Source organism: Ahaetulla prasina, chromosome 4 (genome assembly GCF_028640845.1).
Source record: "Ahaetulla prasina isolate Xishuangbanna chromosome 4, ASM2864084v1, whole genome shotgun sequence".
NCBI lineage: Eukaryota > Metazoa > Chordata > Lepidosauria > Squamata > Colubridae > Ahaetulla > Ahaetulla prasina.
The window spans coordinates 4,482,800-4,506,988 of NC_080542.1; the positions used below are offsets into that span (position 1 = coordinate 4,482,800).

The window sequence follows — 24,189 nt, forward strand, 5'->3', positions numbered from 1 at the left end:
GAAAATATGGAACAGAATGAATAGAACAGAATAGAATAGAATAGAATAGAATAGAAAATATAGAATAGAATAGAATGAAAAGAAAAGAAAAGAAAATATGGAATGGAATGGAATGGAATGAAAATATGGAATGGAATGGAATGGAATGAATAGAATAGAATAGAATAGAATGAATAGATAGAATAGAATAGAATAGAATAGAATAGAATAGAAAATATGGAATAGAATGAATAGAATAGAAGAATAGAATAGAATAGAATAGAAAATATGGAATGGAATAGAATAGAAAATATGGAATGGAATGGAATGGAATGGAATAGAATAGAATGAATAGAATAGAATAGATAGAATAGAATAGAATAGAATAGAAAATATGGAATGGAATAGAATAGAATAGAATAGAATAGAATGAATAGAATAGAATAGAATGGAATAGAAAATATGGAATGGAATGGAATAGAATAAAATTAGAATAGAATAGAATAGAAGAATAGAATATATGGAATGGAATATAGAATAGAATAGAATAGAATAGATAGAATAGAAAGAATAGAATAGAATGAAAAGAAAATATGGAACAGAATAGAATAGAATACAATACAATAGAATAGAATACAATAGAATAGAAAAGAAAATATGGAACAGAATAGAATAGAACAGAATAGAATAGAATAGAATAGAATAGAAAATATAGAATAGAATAGAATAGAAAAGAAAAGAAAAAAGAAAATATGGAATGGAATGGAATGGAATAGAAAATATGGAATGGAATGGAATGGAATGGAATAGAATAGAATAGAATAGAATAGAATAGAATAGAATAGAATAGAATAGAATAGAATAGAATAGAAAATATGGAATAGAATAGAATAGAATAGAATAGAATAGAATAGAATAGAATAGAAAATATGGAATGGAATAGAATAGAAAATATGGAATGGAATGGAATGGAATGGAATAGAATAGAATAGAATAGAATAGAATAGAATAGAATAGAATAGAATAGAATAGAAAATATGGAATGGAATGGAATAGAATAGAATAGAATAGAATAGAATAGAATAGAATAGAATAGAATAGAAAATATGGAATGGAATGGAATAGAATAAAATTAGAATAGAATAGAATAGAAAAGAAAATATGGAATGGAATAGAATAGAATAGAATAGAATAGAATAGAATAGAATAGAATAGAATAGAATAGAATAGAAAAGAAAATATGGAACAGAATAGAATACAACAGAATAGAATAGAATAGAATAGAATAGAATAGAATAGAATAGAATAGAATAGAATAGAAATAGAATAGAAGAGAATAGAATAGAATAGAATAGAAAATATGGAATGGAATGGAATGGAATAGAAAATATGGAATAGAATAGAATAGAATAGAATAGAATAGAATGAATAGAATAGAATAGAATAGAATGAATAGAATAGAATGGAAAATATGGAATGGAATGAGAATAGAATAGAATAGAATAGAATGGAATGGAATGGAATAGAATGGAATAGAATAGAATAGAATAGAAAACATGGAATGGAATTAGAAGAGAACAGAATAGAATAGAATAGAATAGAAAATATGGAATAGAATAGAATAGAATAGAATAGAAAATATGGAATAGAATAGAATAGAATAGAAAATATAGAATGGAATGGAATAGAATAATAGAATAGAATAGAATAGAATAGAAAATATAGAATGGAATAGAATGGAATAGAATAGAATAGAATAGAATAGAATAGAAAATATGGAATAGAATAGAATAGAATAGAATAGAATAGAATAGAATAGAATAGAATAGAATATATGGAATGGAATGGAATAGAATAGAATAGAATAGAATAGAATAGAATAGAATAGAAAATAGAATTCTTTATTGGCCAAGTGTGATTGGACACACAAGGAATTTGTCTTTGGTGTATATGCTCTCAGTGTATGTGTACATAAGGAGAATAAAATACATTCATCAAGAATAAAAAGATACAACACTTAGTTATAGTCAAGGTTACTAGCAAGCTATCCAATCATACTAGGAAACAAAAACAATATAATTGACAGATACAAGCGACATGGTTATAGTCATAAGTGGGAAGAGATAGACACTAGTAAGGAAGAGAAGAATAGTAATACAGTCTTAGTAAATTATTTGTGGGAATTATTCATTTAGCAGAGTGATGGCGTTCAGGAAAAAACTGTCCTTGTGTCTAGTTGTTCTGGTGTGCAGTGCTCTATAGCGTCGTTTTGAGGGTAGGAGTTGAAACAGTTTATGTCCAGGATGCGAGGGGTCTGCAAATATTTTCCCAGCCCTCTTTTTGACTCGTGCAGAATACAGGTCCTCCATGGAAGGCAGGTTGGTAGCCTTGGTTTTTTTCTGCAGTTCTAATTATCCATTGTATATTTAAAATATACAATATTAATATCCATTGTCTATTAAAAACATGTTTCTCCTTTTCTCATCCAGGGAAATATCATATTCTGCCTTTTCAATATTTCCCTGAATATTTCATTCTTCTAGGCGGGTGTGTGTGTGTGTTCTAACTTCCTACAGGCACAAGTCAATTAGTACAACAGTAGGCACAGTGCGAAACAGGACTTAAAGAATGGGGAACTCTGCCTTCCTGGCCATCTGTCAGGTTAGCCCCACCCCACCCCCGCTTTATTCTGGGTCACTGATGCGAGACGAGCCATTTGCCTCCAGCAAAAGGAGGAGAATGGAAGGGAACAACCTGGAGAATTGAATCTACAGGGAGGTTTATTTACCGCAGGTTGGGTTACTCAACAATTCGGCTGGAGTCTTCAACCTCTTGGCTGGCAGAAGTACTTTCTCCTAAAACAAAAACAATATAATTGACAGATACAAGCGACATGGTTATAGTCATAAGTGGGAAGAGATAGACACTAGTAAGGAAGAGAAGAATAGTAATACAGTCTTAGTAAATTATTTGTGGGAATTATTCATTTAGCAGAGTGATGGCGTTCAGGAAAAAACTGTCCTTGTGTCTAGTTGTTCTGGTGTGCAGTGCTCTATAGCGTCGTTTTGAGGGTAGGAGTTGAAACAGTTTATGTCCAGGATGCGAGGGGTCTGTAAATATTTTCCCAGCCCTCTTTTTGACTCGTGCAGAATACAGGTCCTCCATGGAAGGCAGGTTGGTAGCCTTGGTTTTTTTCTGCAGTTCTAATTATCCATTGTATATTTAAAATATACAATATTAATATCCATTGTCTATTAAAAACATGTTTCTCCTTTTCTCATCCAGGGAAATATCATATTCTGCCTTTTCAATATTTCCCTGAATATTTCATTCTTCTAGGCGGGTGTGTGTGTGTGTGTGTTCTAACTTCCTACAGGCACAAGTCAATTAGTACAACAGTAGGCACAGTGCGAAACAGGACTTAAAGAATGGGGAACTCTGCCTTCCTGGCCATCTGTCAGGTTAGCCCCACCCCACCCCCGCTTTATTCTGGGTCACTGATGCGAGACGAGCCATTTGCCTCCAGCAAAAGGAGGAGAATGGAAGGGAACAACCTGGAGAATTGAATCTACAGGGAGGTTTATTTACCGCAGGTTGGGTTACTCAACAATTCGGCTGGAGTCTTCAACCTCTTGGCTGGCAGAAGTACTTTCTCCTAAAACAAAAACAAACAAAAAAAAAGGCAAAGAAAAAAGGGAAATTATTAGGATGAGTCGGGGTGACAAAAAAGTATTGAGGTGAGAGAGGAAGATATCGGAGGTTTCCCGCCGGGTTGTGAATGCGCCCACGATCCTGTGTGCAAAGTGGAGTAAACCAGTCAAAGCAACAGGCTAGAAACTGGGAGACGGTGAGTTCTAGTCCTGCCTTAGGCATGAAAAGCTGTTAGGTGATCTTGGGCCAATTACCAGGAGATGGGGAATTGTAGTCCTACCTGAAGCACGAAAGCCGGCTGGGTGGTTTTGACTCACTCACTAGGAGTCGGTGAGTTCTAGTCCTGCCTTCCGATGAAAGCTGGCTGGGTGAGTTTGGCTCAATCACCAGGAGATTGGTGAGTTCTAGTTTCCCCTTAGGCATGAAAGCGACTAGGTGACTTTTGACCAATCGCTAGGAGAATGTGAGTTCTAGTCCCACCTCAGGCATGAAAGCCAGCTGGGTAGTTTTGGGCCACTCACCAGGAGACAGGGAATTCTAGTCCCAGTTTAGGAATGAAGGCTGTTGGGGTGACTTTGAACCAATCACCAGGACGCAGTGAGTTCTAGTCCTGCCTTAGGTATGAAAGCCAACTAGGTGACTTTGGGCCAATCACCCGGAGACGATGAGTTCTAGTTCCCTCTTAGGCATGAAAGCAGATTGTGTGACTATGAGCCAATCAGCAGGAGACGATGAGTCCTAGTCCCGCCTTAAGCACGAAAGCTAGCTGGCTGATTTTGAGCCGGTCTCTCTCTCTCTCTCTCTCTCTCTCTCTCTCTCTCTCTCTCTCTCTCTCTCTCTCCCCAGCCCAGCCCACCTCACAGGGTTGTTATTGCGGGTCAAACAGGAAGAAAAGAAGAGCGTTAGCAACATCCTCCACCTTGAGTTGTTGATTTGAGTTGTTGATAAAAACAACTGCCGGGGGATTTAAATGAAATAAATCATAAAACTCCAAGCCAGGGGAAGAGAAGGAGGAACTCCGCAGGGGGAGGGCAAGCCACCTGGATTTGGGGCCCACAAAAATCTCCCCGCCTCAAACATCTACCAGCGGCTGGCATTGTATGTGGGTATCTGAGATCTGCTTCTGGAAATCCTCCTTAGAAATCTGAGTCACGACGTCCATAAAACGCAGCTGCCTTCGACGACGCTTGGAGGGACGTGCGGGAGACGGCTCGTACTCGGGCAGCTGGAGCTGGGGTGGGGAAAACAAAATGAAACACATATGAGAATTTTTGGGGCCGACCTTGAACAGTCTGTAGCCCTCCTGGGGGCAGCTTCTGCGTGGGAGTGGGGCCCTCTCCCTGCCACCCTCCTTTGATCACCCTATATATGCTCTGCGCATGCGCGAGAATGGCAGCTGTTTAGAGGAGCCCGAATCGGCGGTGGCGGCTTTTCCCTGAAATGGAGACTTCGGGCTGACTCACCAGGCTTCTCCGGTCCCTCGGCGTGTGGTATGATCTGTCTGGCTGCCGCTGGAGAGGTTTGTGGCCTCTCGGACATGCAACAGCCGAGAACGGGCCGAGGGACGGAGTGGCGGTCCGGAAGGGGGCGGCCATCTTTGAGGAAGCGAGGACGCGAGGGAGGCGAGGGAGGCCTGCTGTTTGCTGTGGGCTCCGGCCTCGGCTCTGGCCCTGCCCCAGCGGCGATCCCGGCGATCCTGGCCAATTTCCAGCGGCATGAGATCGTCGGCGGTCTCGGCCTGGCTCCGACGGCTTCGGGGTGTGGATTCGGCCTGGTTTCAGCTGGCGCGAATCCCGGCCCGTTTTTTCGCCTGTCAGTGGGCCTGCCAGCTCCATCGGCGCCAGCTCCATCGGCGCCAGTTCCATCGGCGCTGGTTGCGCCCGGCGAGGCCTTGTGGACTGCGAGGCGCCTGTCCAACGGCGCCCTGTATTTGGCAGCCCCACCGAGGATGGGTGTGGTGAGGCCTCGGTGGGAGAGGAGGCCGGAACCGTGGCTGAGGTTTGTCCCCTCTTTTGGCCTGTTATGTCGCATTTTTTCATCGCGTGTCATCAAATGGCCCCTTGTGGCCTGGCTTGCTCCATCGTATTTCCGCCTCCCCCCCCCATACCGGACTTTGGGTCATCTAAACTGGGCGGTCATGCATGTCCATCTGCGGGTTATGGAGTGGATTGGACTGGATTGGACTAGCTTGGACTGGTCTATGGACTCGGGCAGACCGATAGCCACTTCTACCTGATTAAGACCTATTGTAGAACTGTTCCCCATAGGCACACTATGGAGACTGCCGGCCTGTCTGTTCCTGCTTTGTCATCGTTATCCGGTTCCTGCTCCATCTGTCCTTCTACCAACTGGACTCCCGCTGGAAGATTCACCATTTTTATTACTCTGGGATTTTACCATCTTAGCATCCCTCGCCGATTCGCACTTTTCTATGCGCTACACTGTACATGAACTCTTGCGCCTGCGAGGTGCCCCCGCCTCGCAGGAATGGCCCATATCGCTACCAAGGGCCGGCCTCAATGACGGGTCTTGGGACCCACAGAGGTGGCATGCGAGAAGAAAGAGCCTTTGGGGGTTTTTAGACAGGGTATTTTTAAGGGGTGGGAGGGGTAGGGCGGGTGATGGGGGTAGCCCGTCGGGAGGGAAACCAGTTCCAGCGCATGCTCGTGGCGACTATCAAATGGGTTCGGAGGTTATGAAGTGTGTTCCTTTGTGTGAGGTGAGTCTATTTGCACGGTAAGTGGGAGGGGCAGATATGGCGGAAGGGGATCGTATCGACATAGGGGGTCACGCGTTCGATGTATGCAGGCGATCGCGTGCCCCGATCCCCCTGACTTTACCCGTTCCCCGGATGGTCAAGACCCTCAGAGCCTGGGCCTTCGTCTGATGTTATGCAACGCACGGTCCGTGGCCAATAAGGCCCCCCTAATACATGATCTGATTCAGGGGGGTGCCGCGGATATTATAGGCGTTACGGAGACCTGGTTGGGCACTGAAGGGGGTGTGCCCCTGGTCGAGATGTGCCCACCGGGTTTCCGTGCATTCCATCAGCCGAGGGCCCAGGGTAGGGGTGGAGGGGTGGCGGTTGCTATCAAAGAGAGTCTAGAGCCGAGGGAGACCACTGTACCTCAGATTGCCGGGTGTGAATCCCTCTTTGTGAGGTGGGGTCATAGATGTCAGATGGGCTTGCTGGTCGCGTACCTGGCTCCTTGCTGCGTGACAGCTGCCCTGCCCGAGCTCCTAGAGGTGCTTGCCGGGGTGGCAGTGGAGACCCCCAGACTTTTAGTCATGGGGGACTTTAACCTGCCATCTGCCGGCTCGTCATCGACGGTAGCTCGGGAGTTCTTGGCTTCCATGACGGCCTTGGACCTGACTCAAGTAGTGGATGGCCCCACTCACATCGGGGGTGGCACACTGGACCTGATTTTTGTCTCTGGTCAGTGGTTGAGAGATCTGGACTTAAAGGAAATAGTCATTGAACCTTTGTCATGGTCAGATCACTCTCTCCTTCGCCTGGACTTTCTGACCGCTACCCAACACCGCAGGGAGACGGAACCATTACGTTGGTACCGTCCCAGGCGCCTGATGGACCCAGAGAGGTTTCGGACGGAGCTTGGGCCACTTCCTGAGGGTCTGGCTCACGGCACGGCAGAGGAACTAGCTGCAGCCTGGGAACGGGCTGCGGCTGGGGCTTTAGACCGTGTCGTGCCTTTGCGGCCTCTGACCCGGCGCAGATCCCAACCGGCCCCTTGGTCCCCCGAGGAGCGGGGGGGGATGAAACGCCGGAGAAGACGCCTAGAGAGTTCCTGGAGGTCCAGCCGTTCAGAGGCTGATCGGACACTAGTTAGATCCTATACTAGGACCTACCTAGTGGCACTGAGGGAAGCGGCGTTGCTCGCCTCCTCCCTCATTGCGGCGGCAGATCCCCGCCCGGCTGCCCTGTTTCGGGTGACCCGCTCCCTCCTTCACCAGGGGGAGCGGGATGACCCGTTGCAGGGACGTGCTGAGGAGTTTAATGGTTATCTATACGATAAAATCGTTCAGCTTAGGGACGGTCTGGACCAAAATTGTGGCGATTCGGATGGGGCATCTGAGGGCGGTCTTGGTGATGTTGTTTGGGATGAGTTTGACCCTGTGACTCCCGAGGACATGGACAGGTTGCTGGGTAGATTGAATGCCACCACGTGTTTACTGGACCCGTGCCCCTCCTGGCTGGTGCTGGCCACTCAGGAGGTGACACGAGGCTGGCTCCAGGGGATTACGAGTGCTTCCTTGTTGGAGGGAGTCTTTCCGGCCGCCTTGAAAGAGGCGGTGGTGAGGCCCTCCTCAAGAAGCCTTCCTGACCCGGCTGTTTTAGGTAATTATCGTCGGTCTCCAACCTTCGCCAGCGGCGAAGGTTGTAGAGAGTATGGTGGCATATCAGTTCCCCTGCACCTGGAGGAAACTGTCTATCTGGACCTGCTCCAGTCCGGCTTCCGCCCGGTTACAGCACTGAGACGGCTTTGGTCGCGTTGGTGGATGATCTCTGGAGGGCCAGAGATAGGGGTTATTCCTCTGCCCTGGTCCTATTAGACCTCTCAGTGGCTTTCGATACCATCGACCATGGTATCCTGCTGCGCCGGTTGGAGGGATTGGGAGTGGGAGGCACCGTTTATCGGTGGTTCTCCTCCTATCTCTCCGACCCGTCGCAGACGGTGTTGACGGGGGGGCAGAGGTCGACCCCGCGGTGCCTCACTTGTGGGGTGCCGCAGGGGTTGATTCTCTCGCCTTCTGTTCAACATCTATATGAAGCCGCTGGGTGAGATCATCAGTGGCTTCGTGTGAGGTACCAGCTGTACGCTGATGACACCCAGCTGTACTTTTCCACACCGGCCACCCCAATGAAGCTATCAAGTGCTGTCCTGGTGTTTGGAAGCCGTACGGGTCTGGATGGGGAGAAACAGGCTCAAGCTCAATCCCTCCAAGACGGAGTGGCTGTGGATGCCGGCATCCCGGTACAGTCAGCTGAGTCCGCGGCTGACTGTCGGGAGCGAGTCATTGGCCCCGATGGAGAGGGTGCGCAATTTGGGCGTTCTCCTGGATGAACGGCTGTCTTTTGAAGACCACTTGACGGCCGTCTCCAGGAGAGCTTTCCACCAGGTCCGCCTGGTGCGCCAGTTGCGCCCCTTTCTAGACCGGGATGCCTTGTGCACAGTCACTCCCGCCCTTGTGACGCCCCGCCTGGACTACTGCAATGCTCTCTACATGGGGCCCCCCTTGAGGGGCATCCGGAGGCTACAGTTAGTCCAGAATGCAGCTGCACGGGTGATAGAGGGAGCCCCTCGTGGCTCCCGAGTGACACCTATCCTGCGCAGGCTGCACTGGCTACCTGTGGCCTTCCGGGTGCGCTTCAAGGTGTTGGTGAACGTCTTTAAAGCGCTCCATGGCATAGGGCCGGGTTACTTACGGGACCGCCTGCTGCTACCGAATACCTCTCACCGACCCGCGCCTCACAGAGAGGGACTCCTCAGGGTGCCGTTGGGCGACAGTGTCGTCTGGCGACACCCAGGGGAAGGGCCTTCTCTGTGGGGGCTCCCGCCCTCTGGAACGAACTCCCCCCAGGACTTTGTCAACTTCCGGACCTCCGAACCTTTCGCCGTGAGCTTAAAACCCACTTATTCATCTGCGCTGGACTGGGTTAGTTTTTTTAAGTTTATGGGTTTTAATGGGTTTTAGTCCTAAATTTTAATCGTGGCCAATTTAATAAGTTTTTTAACTGTATTTTAATTGTATTTATAGTGTATTGTGTATTTTTACTTGGCTGTGAACCGCCCTGAGTCCTTCGGGAGAAGGGCGGTATACAAATTTAAATAATAAATAAATAAATAAATAAATAAATCTCACCTCGGGGCTGAGCGGTGGCTCTCTCTTGGCCTTAACCCTGGGCGAAGGGGGAGTCGGTGGAAACCTGGGTACCTCACCCAGAGGAGTAATCTCTAAAGATAAGGAGATGGATGAAAAGGAGGAGGCGTCTTGGGTCTCTCGCCCACGTAAAAGGATGCCCGGTGTAAGGTCCAAGCTCATAAACTTAAACAGAGGCTTGAGTAACATACAGCATTTAATAGAATAGAATAGAATAGAATAGAATAGAATAGAATAGAATAGAATAGAATAGAATAGAATAGAATAGAATAGAATAGAATTTTTATTGGCCAAGTGTGATTGGACAAACAAGGAATTTGTCTTGGTGCATATGCTCTCAGTGTACATAAAAGAAAAGATACGTTCATCAAGGTACAACATTTACAACACAATTGATGGTCAATATATCAATATAAATCATAAGGATTGCCAGCAACAAGTTACAGTCATACATACAGTCATAAGTGGAAAGAGATTGGTGATGGGAACTATGAGAAGATTAATAGTAGTGCAGATTCAGTAAATAGTTTGACAGTGTTGAGGGAATTATTTGTTTAGCAGAGTGATGGCCTTTGGGAAAAAACTGTCCTTGTGTCTAGTTGTTCTGGTGTGCAGTGCTCTATAGCGTCGTTTTGAGGGTAGGAGTTGAAACAGTTTATGTCCAGGATGCGAGGGGTCTGTAAATATTTTCCCAGCCCTCTTTTTGACTCGTGCAGTATACAGGTCTTCAATGGAAGGCAGGTTGGTAGCAATTATTTTTTCTGCAGTTCTAATGATCCTCTGAAGTCTGTGTTTTTCTTGTTGGGTTGCAGAACCGAACCAGACAGTTATGGAGGTGCAGATGACAGACTCAATAATTCCTCTGTAGAACTGAATCAACAGCTCCTTGGGCAGGCTGAATCTTGATCAAGCTGAAAGGGTTAGCTGTTCCAAACACATACAGCAAGATACACGCAGGGAAGAGCTACCAACAAGACAGGGAATCCAAATTCCCTCTTACATTCTTTAGGAACTTCATAAACCTCCAATTCTGGCATCTTTGATTTGTGTGTTCCCTGGAATTTGGTTTGTTTATCCCCTGAAACAGGTTAGAGCCTCTTTATGAGCATCATCGCAGTTATCTCTTCCTGATCATCTTCTTTGCAGTTCACACTTCTCGCGATTTAGGCCCCTGGACTGGAGGGAACTCGGAAGATCCAAGATGAGGTAGGTTCTTAGGCAGGAGGGGGTGAGATAAGGCTCGGATCAAAAGGTGGTACATATAGTTTGACAAATGCCAGATCCTTTAGGAGAAACCCTCCCACCTCTCACAATACTAGACAACACAATATCAACAGTAGAGACCTTCAAATTTCTTAGGTTGTACCATATCGCGAGATCTAAAATGGACACCTAACATCGAAAAGGTCATCAAAAAAGCACGACAAAGAATGTTCTTTCTGCGCCAACTCAGAAAGCTCCACCTGCCCAAGGAGCTGCTGATCCAATTCTACAGAGGAATTATTGAGTCTGTCATCTGCACCTCATTAACTGTCCGGTTTGGTTCTGCAACCCAACAAGACAGACACGGACTTCAGAGGATCGTTAGAACTGCAGAAAAAACTATTGCTACCAACCTGCCTTCCATGGAGGACCTGTATACTGCACGAGTCAAAAAGAGGGCTGGGAAAATATTTACAGACCCCTCACATCCTGGACATAAACTGTTTCAACTCCTCAAAATGATGCTATAGAGCACTGCACACCAGAACAAGCTCCCGTGTTGGAGCATTCACAACTTCTAGTGGCAAGTCGTTCCACTGGTGAATTGTCCTCACTCTTAGGAAGTTTCTCCTTAATTCCAGGTTGCTTCTCTCCTTGATTAGTTTCCAATCATTGGATTGTGTTGAGTCCGTGTCGACTCAACAATTGGGGCAAGGAAGGTCGAACCATGGGACAAAACTCGCGTCGTGAGTGTCTCGCTTAGCGGCAGAAATTTGGGGCTCGGTTGTGGTCGTAAGTCGAAGGACTACCTGCGTTGGATGGCTTGGGAAGCCAAAAAATAAATATATAAATAAACGGATCTTGGGTTTTTTGAGGTGTCAGAGCTATTCCAGATCCCACAGCCGATTTAAATCTGTTTTCCCCCCACAAATAGTTTACAAGTAGTCCTCAAATTACAACCATTCACTGAGTGACAGTTCATTACAAGTAAGAAAAGGGACTTACAACCTCGGACTTAACGTCGCAATCAGGTGGTCAAAATTCAATTCGACGTATAAATTTGGAACAGTAGCAGCATCCCGCGGTGATCCCCAAGCAAAAGTTCAACGGAGGGGAAGCCGAAATTTGCTTAATGACCGCCCGACTCACGATTCGCTTAACAACCGGGGCAAATAGGTTGGTAAAATCGGGCGTGACCCACTTAAAAGCCTCGCTTGGCCGTGGAAGTTCTGGTTCCAACTGTGCTCCTAAGCCAAGGATTAGGTGATGGTGGTTGTTGTTATTATTTTCATAGAATCGGGCCTTTTTTGAGTCAAAATCAAAGCGAAAGTTTGCTTGAAGGATGGGGGTGGGGGACTCACACGGATCGCGCTCTTTGCCCGCAGACCACTTACCCAAAGGCTGCAGAGGAACGCTTATGGAAGGCCTGGTCTCTTCTCTCAACATCAGTCCCGTTTCTTTCGCAGCCGCGGCCTCCTCTTCCATCCTAAACCCACCCACCCCACAAAGAATAAATAAAATAAAATAAAATGATGAAACACAGATTTTACAAGAAGAGTTCTCCATTCCTCTGTAAACAACAAAATACCTTATCCCACTAGACTTGAAATCCTGGGCTTGGAAAACTTGCAACTCCGTCGCCTTCGACAAGACCTAAGTTTAACTCACAGAACCATCTATTGCAATGTCCTTCCTGTCAAAGACTACTTCAGCTTTAATTGCAATAATACAAGAGCAACCAATAGATTTAAACTTAATGTCAACCGCTTTAATCTAGATTGCAGAAAATATGACTTCTGTAACAGAATCATCAGTGCTTGGATACACTACCTGACTCTGTGGTCTCTTCCCATAATCCTAAAAGCTTTAACCAAAAACTTTCTACTATTGACCTCACCCCATTCCTAAGAGGACCATAAGGGGCGTGCATAAGCGCACAAACGTGCCTACCGTTCCTGTCCTATTGTTTTTCTTTTCTTCTTCCTATATATATATGCTTATACCTTTATATACTATATAACCTTTCTGTATGATAGTTACATATATTGTTGTGACAAAATAAATAAATAAAATAAAACAAAAATAAATTTTATTTCTGTCTCATTTCATCTCCAGGATAACAGCCTTCAAGCTTGTCCCAAAAGTGTTTATTTTTTTTTCCTTCCAGCAGGCAACTGGACTTTCTTGTTTTTGCTCTGAAAGACGGTTTCGCTTCTCATCCCAGAAGCTTCTTCAGTTCTGCGATAGGATAGTGGGGAAGGGAAGGATTGATCCTCCTTGCAGACAGCTGGCCATTTGCATCCTTTGTAGAGAGTCGTGGAGGCCACTTGGAGGTTTGTCTGTGTCCTGTGGTGCAAATGATTCCTGTAGTCTGCAATTATTTATTTTTTTTTCCCCTCTGGAAATCCATTCCGGGATGCAAATGACCGGGCTGTCTTCAAGGAATATAAATCTTTCCATTCTCCACTATCCAGTCGGAGCTGAAGAAGCTTCTTGGATGAGAAGCGAAACTCTTCCAAAGAAAATAAATAAATAAATAAACCCAAGAAAGTCCAGTTGCCTCCTGAAAAAAGCACCTTTGGGACAACCATGACCTGGATGGATGACTGAGAATCTCCGCAGACTTTTAGCTATAGAATTTGGGATGGACACCCTTGGAATGGTGTGGGAGTAAGGAAGGGATTCCCACTTTGAGTCTTCAAATAACTTCAAGCAACAAGAAATGTGTTACTTTTGGGGGGGGGGACACCGCAGGATTTCCCAACCCTTGCCTCCCCCCATCACACAAACTCCCAAGCACATCATTATGTGAATAATGGTTTTTAAAAGATTAATAGAGTTGCAAGGGACCTTGTAGATCATCTAGTCCAACCCCCCGCCCCCGCCCAAGCAGGAGACCCTACGCCATGTCTGACCGGTGGCAGTCCAGTTTTCTTCTTGAAAGCTTCCAGGGATGAAGTTCCCACAATTTCTGAAGGCAACCTCTTTTCCACTGATTAATTGTTCTCACTGTCAGGAAATTTCTCCTTATTTCTAGGTTGAATCTCTCCTTGATCTGTTTCCATCCATTATTCCTTGTCTGGCCTTCGGGTGCTTTGGAAAATAGCTTGACCCCTTCTTCCTCTCTGGGGCAGCCCCTCAAATATTGGAAGACTGCTATCCTGTCTCCGCTGGTCCTTCTCCTCCCTAGACTAGCCATGCCCAGTTCCTGCAACATTTCATTGTATGTTTTAGCCTCCAGTCCCCTCATCATCCTGGTTGCTCTTCTCTGCACTTTTTCTAGAGTCTCAACCTCTTTTTTATAGTGCGGTGACCAAAACTGGATGCAGTACTCTAGGTGTGGCCTTACTAAGGCTTTATAGAGTGGTGTTAGTACCTCCCTTGATCTTATTTATTTTTATTTATTTATTTATTTGTTGAGTACGTATTAGGTAATATATATAAGTATAAGCATGAACTGAATACATAAAATGAATACAATTAAAGGGAATATTAGGACAGGGACGGAAGGCATGCTTACCTATTTATTTATTACCTTATTTATTACCTAATTATCTTGATTGAATCCCTCAGTTAATGCAGTTTAGGATTGCAATCGGCTTTTTTTTGGCTACAGCTGCACACTGCTGGCTCATATTTAGCTGGTTGTCCACTAAGATTCCAAGATCCCTTTCACAATGACTGCTATTAAACCTGGTTTCACCCAGTCTATACGTGTAGTTTTGGTTTTTCTTGCCTCAATATAAGATTTGACTTTTCTCTACATTGCGGAGGTGGGTTTCAGCAGGTTCTGACCAGTTCTGGAGAAGCGGTAGCGGAAATTTTGAGTAGTTCGGAGAATTGGTAGTAAAACTTCTGACTGGCCCCGCCCCCATCTATTCTCTGCCTCCCGAGTCCCAGTTTATCGGGAGGAAATGGGGATTTTGCAGTAACCTTCCCCTGGAGTTGGGTGGGAATGGAGATTTTACAATATCCTTCCCCTGCCACGCCCACCAAGCCACACCCACCAAGCCACACCCACAGAACCGGTAGAGAAAAAAATTGAAACCCATCACTGCTACAATGGATTTCATTTTGTTAGAGAGGGCCCAGGGTTCAAGTTTGTCAAGATCCATCTGGATCCTGAGCCTATTTTCATGATGCCTGGGAATCTCAGGGCGTTTTTGTTTTTTTTTTAATTTGCATTTATATCCTGCCCTTCTCCGAAGACTCAGGGCGGCTTACACTGTGTTAAGCAATAGTCTTCATCCATTTGTATATTGTATACAAAGTCAACTTATTGCCCCCCAACAATCTGGGTCCTCATTTTACCTACCTTATAAAGGATGGAAGGCTGAGTCAACCTTGGGCCCGGTGGGACTTGAACCTGCAGTAATTGCAAGCAGCTGCTGTTAATAACAGACTGTCTTACCAGTTTGAGCCACAGAGGCCCAGGTTTCTTGTGGGAAGGATAAAGAAACTGGCAGTTGGCAATCAATCCATTTTCACCCCACGGTATAAGCTGCAGCAATTGGTGGGAGGTCAGGTACTGAAAGCAAGGATATAGGCATGGCTTGGTGGGTTTAAATATTGTAGGATATGAGAAAATGCAAAAATAAAATAGCATGTAGGCATATAGGTTAGAAATGCATATAAGTGGAGATTCAATTTTGAGAGCATATGCACCAAGACAAATCCCTTGTGTGTTCAATCACACTTGGCCAATAAAAAATTCTATTCTATTCTATTCTATTCTATTCTATTCTATTCTATTCTTAGGCAGGGGGGGTTGGACTGGATGACCTGCAGGGTCCCTTCCAGCTTTGCTACTCTGTTAAATTTGTTAGACATTACTCTGCTTTAAGATAGTGGAGAAGAGACATGCTGGAAATGTAACCATGTTGTGTTAGAATAAAATCTTCTTTGTTTGAGGCCCTTTAGAAAGAGGCCCAGCTATGGGGGCATTCCTTAATGCCAGGGCAGTAGAGATAAGGAAGAGCTAGGCTTGCAAAATATTTTATGGGTAGAAAAAGGGAGGTATTGGTAGTAATAGGGAGGTGTTGAAAAACACGTAATTAAAGAAAGAGATGATATTGTCTCTGAAGGGAAGTCACTGGATTAGCTGTGACGGGTCATTTGGTCCGATGTTAGGAGGGGCATGTGGGGGGGGCATCGTGATAGGGAACTATAAAATGTGATGCTTTTGAAATTTCAGGTGTGGCTTCCTGGCTCAAACTCCTTGTTGAGATCCGCTGGGATATATCCACCCTATTTTTGCAAAATTGATTTTAATAAAAAGGTCTCTCTGTTTTCATCGACCCGCGCTTGTTGGCTGAATTCATTTCCAACCATATTATTTTATTTTATTTATTTGTTTATTTTTGTCAATCATATATAAGATAAACAGGTAAAAGTATAAACCTAATTTGGATACGTGAAAAGAGTAAGTGAAAAAGGAATCTTAGGATGGGGATGGTAGGCTTGCAGGTGCTGTTATGCATGCCCCTTGCAGACCTCTTAGGAATGGGGTGAGGTCAACAGTAGACAGTTTAAGCTTAAAGTTTTGGGGGTTTGGGGGAAGAAACCACAGAGTCAGGTAATGCATTCCAGGCATTGACTACTCTGTTACCGAAGTCAAATTTTCTGCAATCGAGTTTGGAGCAGTTTACCTTGGGTTTGTATCTATTACAGCGGTCACCAACCGGTGGTCCGTGGACCACTGGTGGTCCGTGAGAAAATTTTGGTGGCCCACAGAAAAATTATTTGCATTTTTTATATTAATAATAATAATAATATTTTAATTTGTATACCGCCCTTCTCCCGAAGGACTCAGGGCGGTGAACAGCCAAAATAAAATACAAAAGAAACAATACATACAATACTAAAAAAACAACCCTTAAAAAACTTATTCAAATGGCCAAATTTAAAATATAATAACGCCCTGTAAAATTGACAGAAATTTAAAACCCATAAAATCAAATTAAAAATTTTTTAAATCAAGCCAGTCCAGCAAGGCGGAATAAATAGGTTTTAAGTTCGTGGCGAAAGGTCCTAAGGTCAGATAGTTGTCGAAAGCCAGGGGGAAGTTCGTTCCACAGGGTAGGAGCCCCCACAGAGAAGGCCCTCACCCTGGGGGCCGCCAGTCGATATTGTTTGGCTGACGGCACCCTGAGGAGTCCCTCTCTGTGAGAGCGCACCGGTCGTTGGGAGATAGACGTTGGCAGTAGACGGTCCCGTAGGTATCCCGATCCTAAGCCATGGAGCGCTTTAAAGGTAGTAACTAACACCTTGAAGCGCACCCGGAAGACAACAGGTAGCCAGTGCAGTCTGCGCAGGATAGGTGTTACATGGGAGCTTCGAACTGCTCCCTCAATAACCCACGCAGCCGCATTCTGGACTAACTGGAGTCTCCGGGTGCTCTTCAAGGGGAGCCCCATGTAGAGAGCATTGCAATAGTCCAGGCGAGAAGTAACGAGAGCATGAGTGACCGTGCATAGGGCATCCCGGTCCAGGAAGGGACGCAACTGGCGGATCAGGCGAACCTGGTAGAAGGCTCTCCTGGAGACGGTCGTCAAATGGTCTTCAAAGGACAACCGTCCATCCAGGAGCACGCCCAAGTTGCGCATCCTTTCCATCGGGGCCAGTGACTCGCCCCCGACAGACAGCCGCATCTGCAGCTGACTGTACCGGGGTGCCGGCATCCACAGCCACTCCGTCTTGGAGGGATTAAACTTGAGCCTGTTTTTCCCCATCCAGATATTGCACTAAATCAGGGGGGCCCCTGAGACGGATACGTGCAATGAACATTTGGTGTTGCTGCAGAGAGAGTCTCCCCCTTCGGGATCTTTTTCTGTGGGTCAGAGGGGGACAGAAATTCTGACTTGGGGTCTGCTTCAACCTCCTGGTGTGGGGCTTTGGGTGAAGGCTGGAGGGAAGTGCTGCCGGTGGCAAAGAGCCGGAGGGCCTCGTTCCAGTGGGACAGCATCATGGCTTGAAACTGGCTGACCATCTCAGCCCGCTGAGCCTCCAGGTGCCTGTACCAGGCCTTGCACTCCCGCAGGTCTTCCCTCTGCTTGGAAATCCTATGCTCCTAGTCCACAGTGAGGTGCTTCTGCTGAGCTTCCTTCTCGGTCAGATCCAATTTGAACTGAGCTTTCTCGTGGTGGCTGCTTAGCTCCAACAACTGCTTCCTATTGGGGCCCTAAGGAGGCTGGGCGGGGAGGCGAGGAGCCGGTGGCAAGGGAGGGGTGGGTAGAGGCTGGTGAGGCGCCCCTCGACGTGAGTGACATTGAGTTGGCCACGCCCACCCAGTCACATGACCACCTAGCCATGCCCACCCAGCCAGTCATTAGGCAGATCCTATTAGCGGTCCGCGGAATTTAAAATTATAAATTTAGCGGTCCCCGAGGACCGAAAGGTTGGTGACCCCTGATCTATTCTTTGCTTTTGTGTGTTGTTGTGGTTGAAGCTGAAGTAGTCATTGACATTGACAGGTAGGAAGTTTATAGACAGGGAGTCCTCAACTTACGACCACAATTGAGCCGGATGTTTCTATCGCTAAGTTGAGAAATTGGTTCAGTGAGCTTGGTCCCACTTTACAACGTTTCTTGGCGCGTCAGTGAAGTGATTCACCGCGGTTCTGAAGTCAGTAACGTGGTGGGTTAACGCGATTGAATCTGGCTTCCCCTCCCCCCCCCGTCGGCTTGGCAAAAGGGATTCCCATGACCTCTGGGCACTGCGGCCGTCGTAAATAGGAAGTGTCTTGGCGACGTTTCGACGAAGTCTCATTCGTCATCTTCAGGCTTCAGCTTCGTGCTTCTGGGAGCAATGTGTGATCGCAGCTGTTTCTTCCTTTTAACTGCTAGTGGGGGTTTGAACTGATTGGGTGGGTGCTTGGCTGTGGTCTGATTGGATGGGGGTTTTGTGCTCTGATTGGATGGGGGTGTGCTGTGTGGGTGGGGGGTGGGTTGTGCGCAGTTTAGTGGGTGTTGCAGGGGGATTTGAGCTGGTGAGCTGCATAGCTGTTGTTTGGCTTTGTGGTGGTGCTACATCTTCATAGTGGGTGTCAGTCTGCTGCATGTATGGATTGGAGGGTTTGAAATGGCTAATGTTGCAGCTGCGGTCTGGCTTCTGGTCCTTGGTCGTGCTTCATGATCAGTGTGGGTTTGGGTCTGCTTTCTGGGTGGATGTGCGGTGGTGACATCCTGTGTGGACCTTGTGAGTGTGGGTCTGGTGTCATTCCTCGTGTTAGGGACTCGTTTGTCAATAAGGGCGGGTTTCCAAATGGCTGGTAGGCGGGAGGTATCATCTCGTTTGTTCATGCTGTGTGGGCGTTTTTCTATCTCAATGGCTTCTCTGATTATTCTGTTGTTAAAGTGTTCAGTTTTGGCGATAGTTCTGGTCTTTTTAAATTCAATATCATGTCCTGTGACTTTAAAATGTTGGACCAGGGAAGAAGTTGGTTCCTCTTTTTTGAATGAGTTCTTGTGTTTTTCAATGCGTGCACTTATTCTTCTGTTGGTTTGTCCAATGTATCAAATCCCCCTGCAGCACAGACTAGACTGAGCACAACCAAGCCCCCACCAACACAGGACACACCCCCATCCAATCAGAGCACAGAAAAAACCCCATCCAATCAGAGCACAGCCAAGCTCCCACCCAATCAGTTCAAACCCCCACTAGCAGTTAAAAGGAAGAAACAGCTGCGATCACATTGCTCCCAGAAGCACGAAGCTGAAGCCTGAAGATGACGAATGAGACTTCGTCGAAACCTCGCGAAGACACTTCCAATTTTACACGGGAGAAAACCCGAACAACCAAAGACCTACATACAAACACCCGTGAAAACCTCAGAAAACATATATATATGCTCCCAGAAGCACGAAGCTGAAGCTTGAAGATGACGAATGAGACTTCGTCGAAACGTCGCCAAGACACTTCCAATTTTACGCGGGAGAAAACCCGAATAACCAAAGACCTACATATATATACATATATATATATATATATATATATATATATATATATATATATTCCCCAGAGATTGTTTAAATTCCTTAAATCGTGCTTTACCGTGTGGGAGGCGACACCCCCAAGGACACCCATGGTTCTCGCACTCTGGCTTCCTCCACAGACTCTGGAAAAAACAACAACAGAGCAATGGGGGGAAAGGGGGCTGGCGCAACTCATGAATCAAGGGAGGAATGTGAGCAGGGCAGCTGCAAAAGGAGAGAGAGAGGGAGGGAATCGGGAAGTTAGAAGAACTCTTGGAAATGGATGGTGGGGGGAGGAGGCATTTTGTAACCACTTTGCAATAAAGACTTTTGTAAAAAAAAGACATTCTTTCTATTCTATTCTATTCTATTCCGCATTTTCTATTCTATTCTATTCTATTCTATTCCTATTCTATTCTATTCTATTCTATTCTATTCTATTCTATTCTATTCTATTCTACTCTACTCTATTCTATTCTTTATTCCATTCCACTCCACTCCACTCATAGCTTCTAGAAAAATCTTTGGGAAAGTTGAGCAAAGCTACAAATGAGAAGAAAGAGTAAGAATCTCCTTCTCCTCTACCTCCCCCCCAATATATATCTGCATATCTATCTCTCTATCTCTCTATCCATCTCTCTCTCTCTCTCATCTATCTATCATATCTATCTATCTATCTATCTATCTATCTATCTATCTATCTATCTCATCTATCATATCTATCTCTCTATCCATCTCTCTCTCTCTCTCTCATCTATCTATCATATCTCTCTCTCTCTCTCTCTCATCTATCTATCTATCTATCTATCTATCTATCTATCTATCTATCTATCTATCTATATCTCTCTCTACCTCTATCTAATCTCAATCTCTCTCTCTTTCTATCTTTCTAGCTATCTCTATCTAATCTCACTATATCTATCTATCTATAATATCTATCTATCTATCTATCTATCTATCTATCTATCTATCTATCTATCTATCTATCTATCTATATCTCTCTCTCTCATCTATCTATCTATCATATCTATCTATCTCTCTATCTCTCTATCCATCTCTCTCTCTCTCTCTCATCTATCTATCTATCTATCTATCTATCTATCTATCTATATATCTCTCTCTCTCATCTATCTATCATTATCTATCTATCTATCTATCTATCTATCTATCTATCTACTCTCTCTACCTCTAATCTCAATCTCTCTCTCTCTTTCTATCTTTCTAGCTATCTCTATCTAATCTCACTATTATCTATAATATATCTCTCTCTCTCTCTCTTTCTCTCTCTCTCATCTATCTATCATATCTATCTATCTATCTATCTATCTATCCATCTCTCTCTCTCTCTCTCTCTCATTTATCTCTCATATCTATCTATCTATCTATCTATCTATCTATCTTTCTATCTCTCTCTCTCTCTTTCATCTATCTATCATATCTATCTATCTATCTATCTATCTATCTATCTATCTATCTATCTATCTATATCTATCTAATCTCAATCTCTCTCTCTTTCTATCTTTCTAGCTATCTCTATCTAATCTCACTATATCTATCTATCTATCTATCTATCTATCTATCTATCTATCTATCTATCTATCTATCTATCATCTCTCTAGCTCTCTCTATCCATCCATATCTATCTATCTATCTAGCTCTCTCTATCCATCCATCCATATCTATCTATCTATCTATCTATCTATCTATCTATCTATCTATCTATCTATCTATCTATCTATCTCTATCTACCTATGTCTATCTATCTATTAACTATCCATCTATATCTATAATATCTATCTATCTATCTATCTATCTATCTATCTATCTATCTATCTAGCTATGTCTATCTATCTATTATCTATCCATCTATATCTATCTATCTATCTACATCTCTATCTATTAGCTATCTATCTATAATATCTATCTATCTATCTTCTATCATCTATCTATCTATCTATCTATCTATCTATCTATCTATCTATCTATGTCTATTATCTATTATCTATCCATCTATATCTATCTATCTATCTATCTACATCTCTATCTATCTATTATCTATCTATCTATAATATCTATCCTATCTTCTATCATCTATCTATCTATCTATCTATCTATCTATCTATCTATCTATCTATCTATCTATCTATCTATCTCTCTATCTATGGAGATGGGACAAACCAGCCTTCTCCCAGCCAGGGCATCTTCAATTGTTCTGGTTTCTGATCCAAAACCCTGGCCCCAGTCGGCAGCTAAAGAAGGAAGGAGCATGCCTATCGGGAGGGTCAGAGCATTTGAAAATCACCTCCAGACTCGCCCGCTGACTTCCCCTGCTATCCTATTGTTCAAGGACCACCCACTTCTTTGGAAAGATTTTAAAGACCAATCAGAGACTCTCCCTGGATTTCAAACCTAGCCCTCTCTAGGGATTCCAGAAAGGAACCAAGGACACCGAGGAGAAGATCATTTCGATCGATCTGATACACCTCAAATGTTCCTGAGTTTCTAAGACCCTCTACTTCTCACCTTCCTCCAGGCGCCTTTTTCTGACAACAGCCTGAGGGGACAATGGCTCCTTCTCCACACCGGGCACCAGGAATCCTTCCTGCTCCACCAACAAGTCGATCTCTCCGGCTGTAATTTCAGGGAGATCTTGCTCATCCTAAAAGTGGGTAGGAGAATCTGCTATGGGTTGCGGCCCCCCACCGGCCAGCCGAGCTGGTGGCAGGCTCAGACAGTGAGGAGGTTGGGGAGGAACATGGGCCAGTCCTGGAATCTGGGGAAGGCTCGGATGAGTGCTCTGCGTCAGAGGCAGAGAGGGGGCCAGGGCCGTCTGACAGCTGCCTTTGGAGTCAGACATCAGTCAGGCAGAAGAACAGCTGGAGCCTGTTCCCAGTGTGCGCATGCACAGAGCTGCCAGGTGAAGGGAACAGCTAAAGAACAAGGGTCGACTCAGGAGTAAAGCCACAGGTGGACGATGAAGGGCCCCTCCCAGAGGGAATAAAAGAGGAGCGGCAGGGGAGTGGAGTTTGCAGGAGACCATTAAGTTCGCTTAATTGGTTCATGACTCCTTGCCAAGTTTTGAAGATATCGGCCTGGCAGCTTTCCAAGCCAGATAAGGTCTGTGACTCTAAATTCTCCCTTGAAAGACTTTGCTGGATGTGAATGAGAGGAATTCACAGTAACTCAATAAAAAGGTTTTTTTTTGTCGGGACAAGGAGTCTGCTTCATGCTCTTGGGAAGCCTAGATCAGAACTCTATGAACCTTTTATGAGGATCTCTCCCTCTCAAGATTGAACCGCTTTGCTTCCTTCAAACCTCAACGCTATTCAACTTGCCAATGAACACATCATGTGCCGATCGTGAAAGCCTGGAAACCATCAAGGTCACCGCTGCAGGTGCTCGAGAAAGAGATAGATGGTTCCCATAGCAAAAGGATGTCTCATCATTGGACAATGTCATCGCCCAGGGGTGGGGAGGAAGGGAAGCTATTGATTAACTGGGCGAGCATTCACGCGGGAAAACCAGAGAGGGTTTTGATTCTTCAGTACCAAAATGGTGCATCCAATAAAGTTTTATTTGGGGGGGGGATTCAAAGCTCCTGAGAGCGTGTCCTTATTTTGGGTTCGCTGATTGGACATTGAAAGGGATGCAGCGGCTCAGTGGCTAAGACGCTGAACTTGTCGATCGAAAGGCCGGCAGTTCAGCGGTTCGAATCCCTAGTGCTGCCGTGTAATGGGGTGAGCTCCCGTTACTTGTCCCAGCTTCTGCCAACTTAGCAGTTTGAAAGCACGTAAAAATTGCAAGTAGAAAAACAGGGACCACCTTTGGTGGGAAGGTAACAGCGTTCTGTGCGCCTTTGGCATTTAGTCATGCCGGCCAGATGACCACAGAAATGTCTTCGGACAGCTCTGGGCCTTCGGCTGTGAAACGGAGATGAGCACCACCCCCTGGAGTCGGGAACGACTAGCACATGTGTGCGAGGGGAACTTTTAGTTGGACATTTGACGCTCTCACATTACAAATCACATCATCCTTGCCCTTACCCCTCTTACCCACTTCCTAGCAGGAGGGCTTACTTCAATTTTCAGCAGTGTGATAGGCTCAGGCTCTTTGATCGTGATCGCTTCAGGAGAGACCGTGATCCTCGGTTTTCCTTTGGCGTGAAAAAGATTTGAAAGTTAGCGGTTGGTTTTTGCAAAATTTGCACTCTCCCATCGGGCTCGGAGCCGTGAAAACGAACTAAAACAGAGATTCCATTCGGTAAAGATACAAGTAGTATATAATGACCTTTCAAAGTTACACTGAAAAAGGAGACCAGTGGCCGGTTTTTACACACCCTTACGACCTATGGCCACGCGATCAAAATTCAGACACCTGGCAACCTGACTCACATTTATGACGATTGCAATGTCCTAAGTCAACTTTTGCGACCTTCTGACAAGCACAGTCAATGGGGAAGCAAAGATTCACTTAACAGCCCCGG

At 45.2% G+C, this 24,189-nt stretch overlaps 1 protein-coding gene across 2 annotated transcripts in view; it reads right to left on the minus strand.

Moving 5' to 3' along the window:
• Positions 1–22,280, minus strand: part of REC8 (REC8 meiotic recombination protein) — a 35,515-nt gene extending 13,235 nt beyond the window's left edge. Inside the window, exons 1-6 of one of the 2 annotated variants that reach the window (XM_058180319.1) lie at positions 22,230–22,280; positions 19,786–19,931; positions 12,129–12,220; positions 9,514–9,605; positions 4,715–4,861; positions 3,568–3,634 (exon numbers count right to left, since the gene is read on the minus strand). In XM_058180319.1, coding sequence (XP_058036302.1) covers positions 3,568–3,634; positions 4,715–4,861; positions 9,514–9,605; positions 12,129–12,219 — 397 coding nt within the window. In that variant the 5' untranslated portion in view covers position 12,220; positions 19,786–19,931; positions 22,230–22,280. Of the gene's footprint in view, positions 1–3,567; positions 3,635–4,714; positions 4,862–5,093; positions 6,212–9,513; positions 9,606–12,128; positions 12,221–19,785; positions 19,932–22,229 lie in introns of those variants that run through there. The other variant, XM_058180317.1, reaches the window with a different exon arrangement.
• Positions 22,281–24,189: the final 1,909 nt, after the last annotated feature.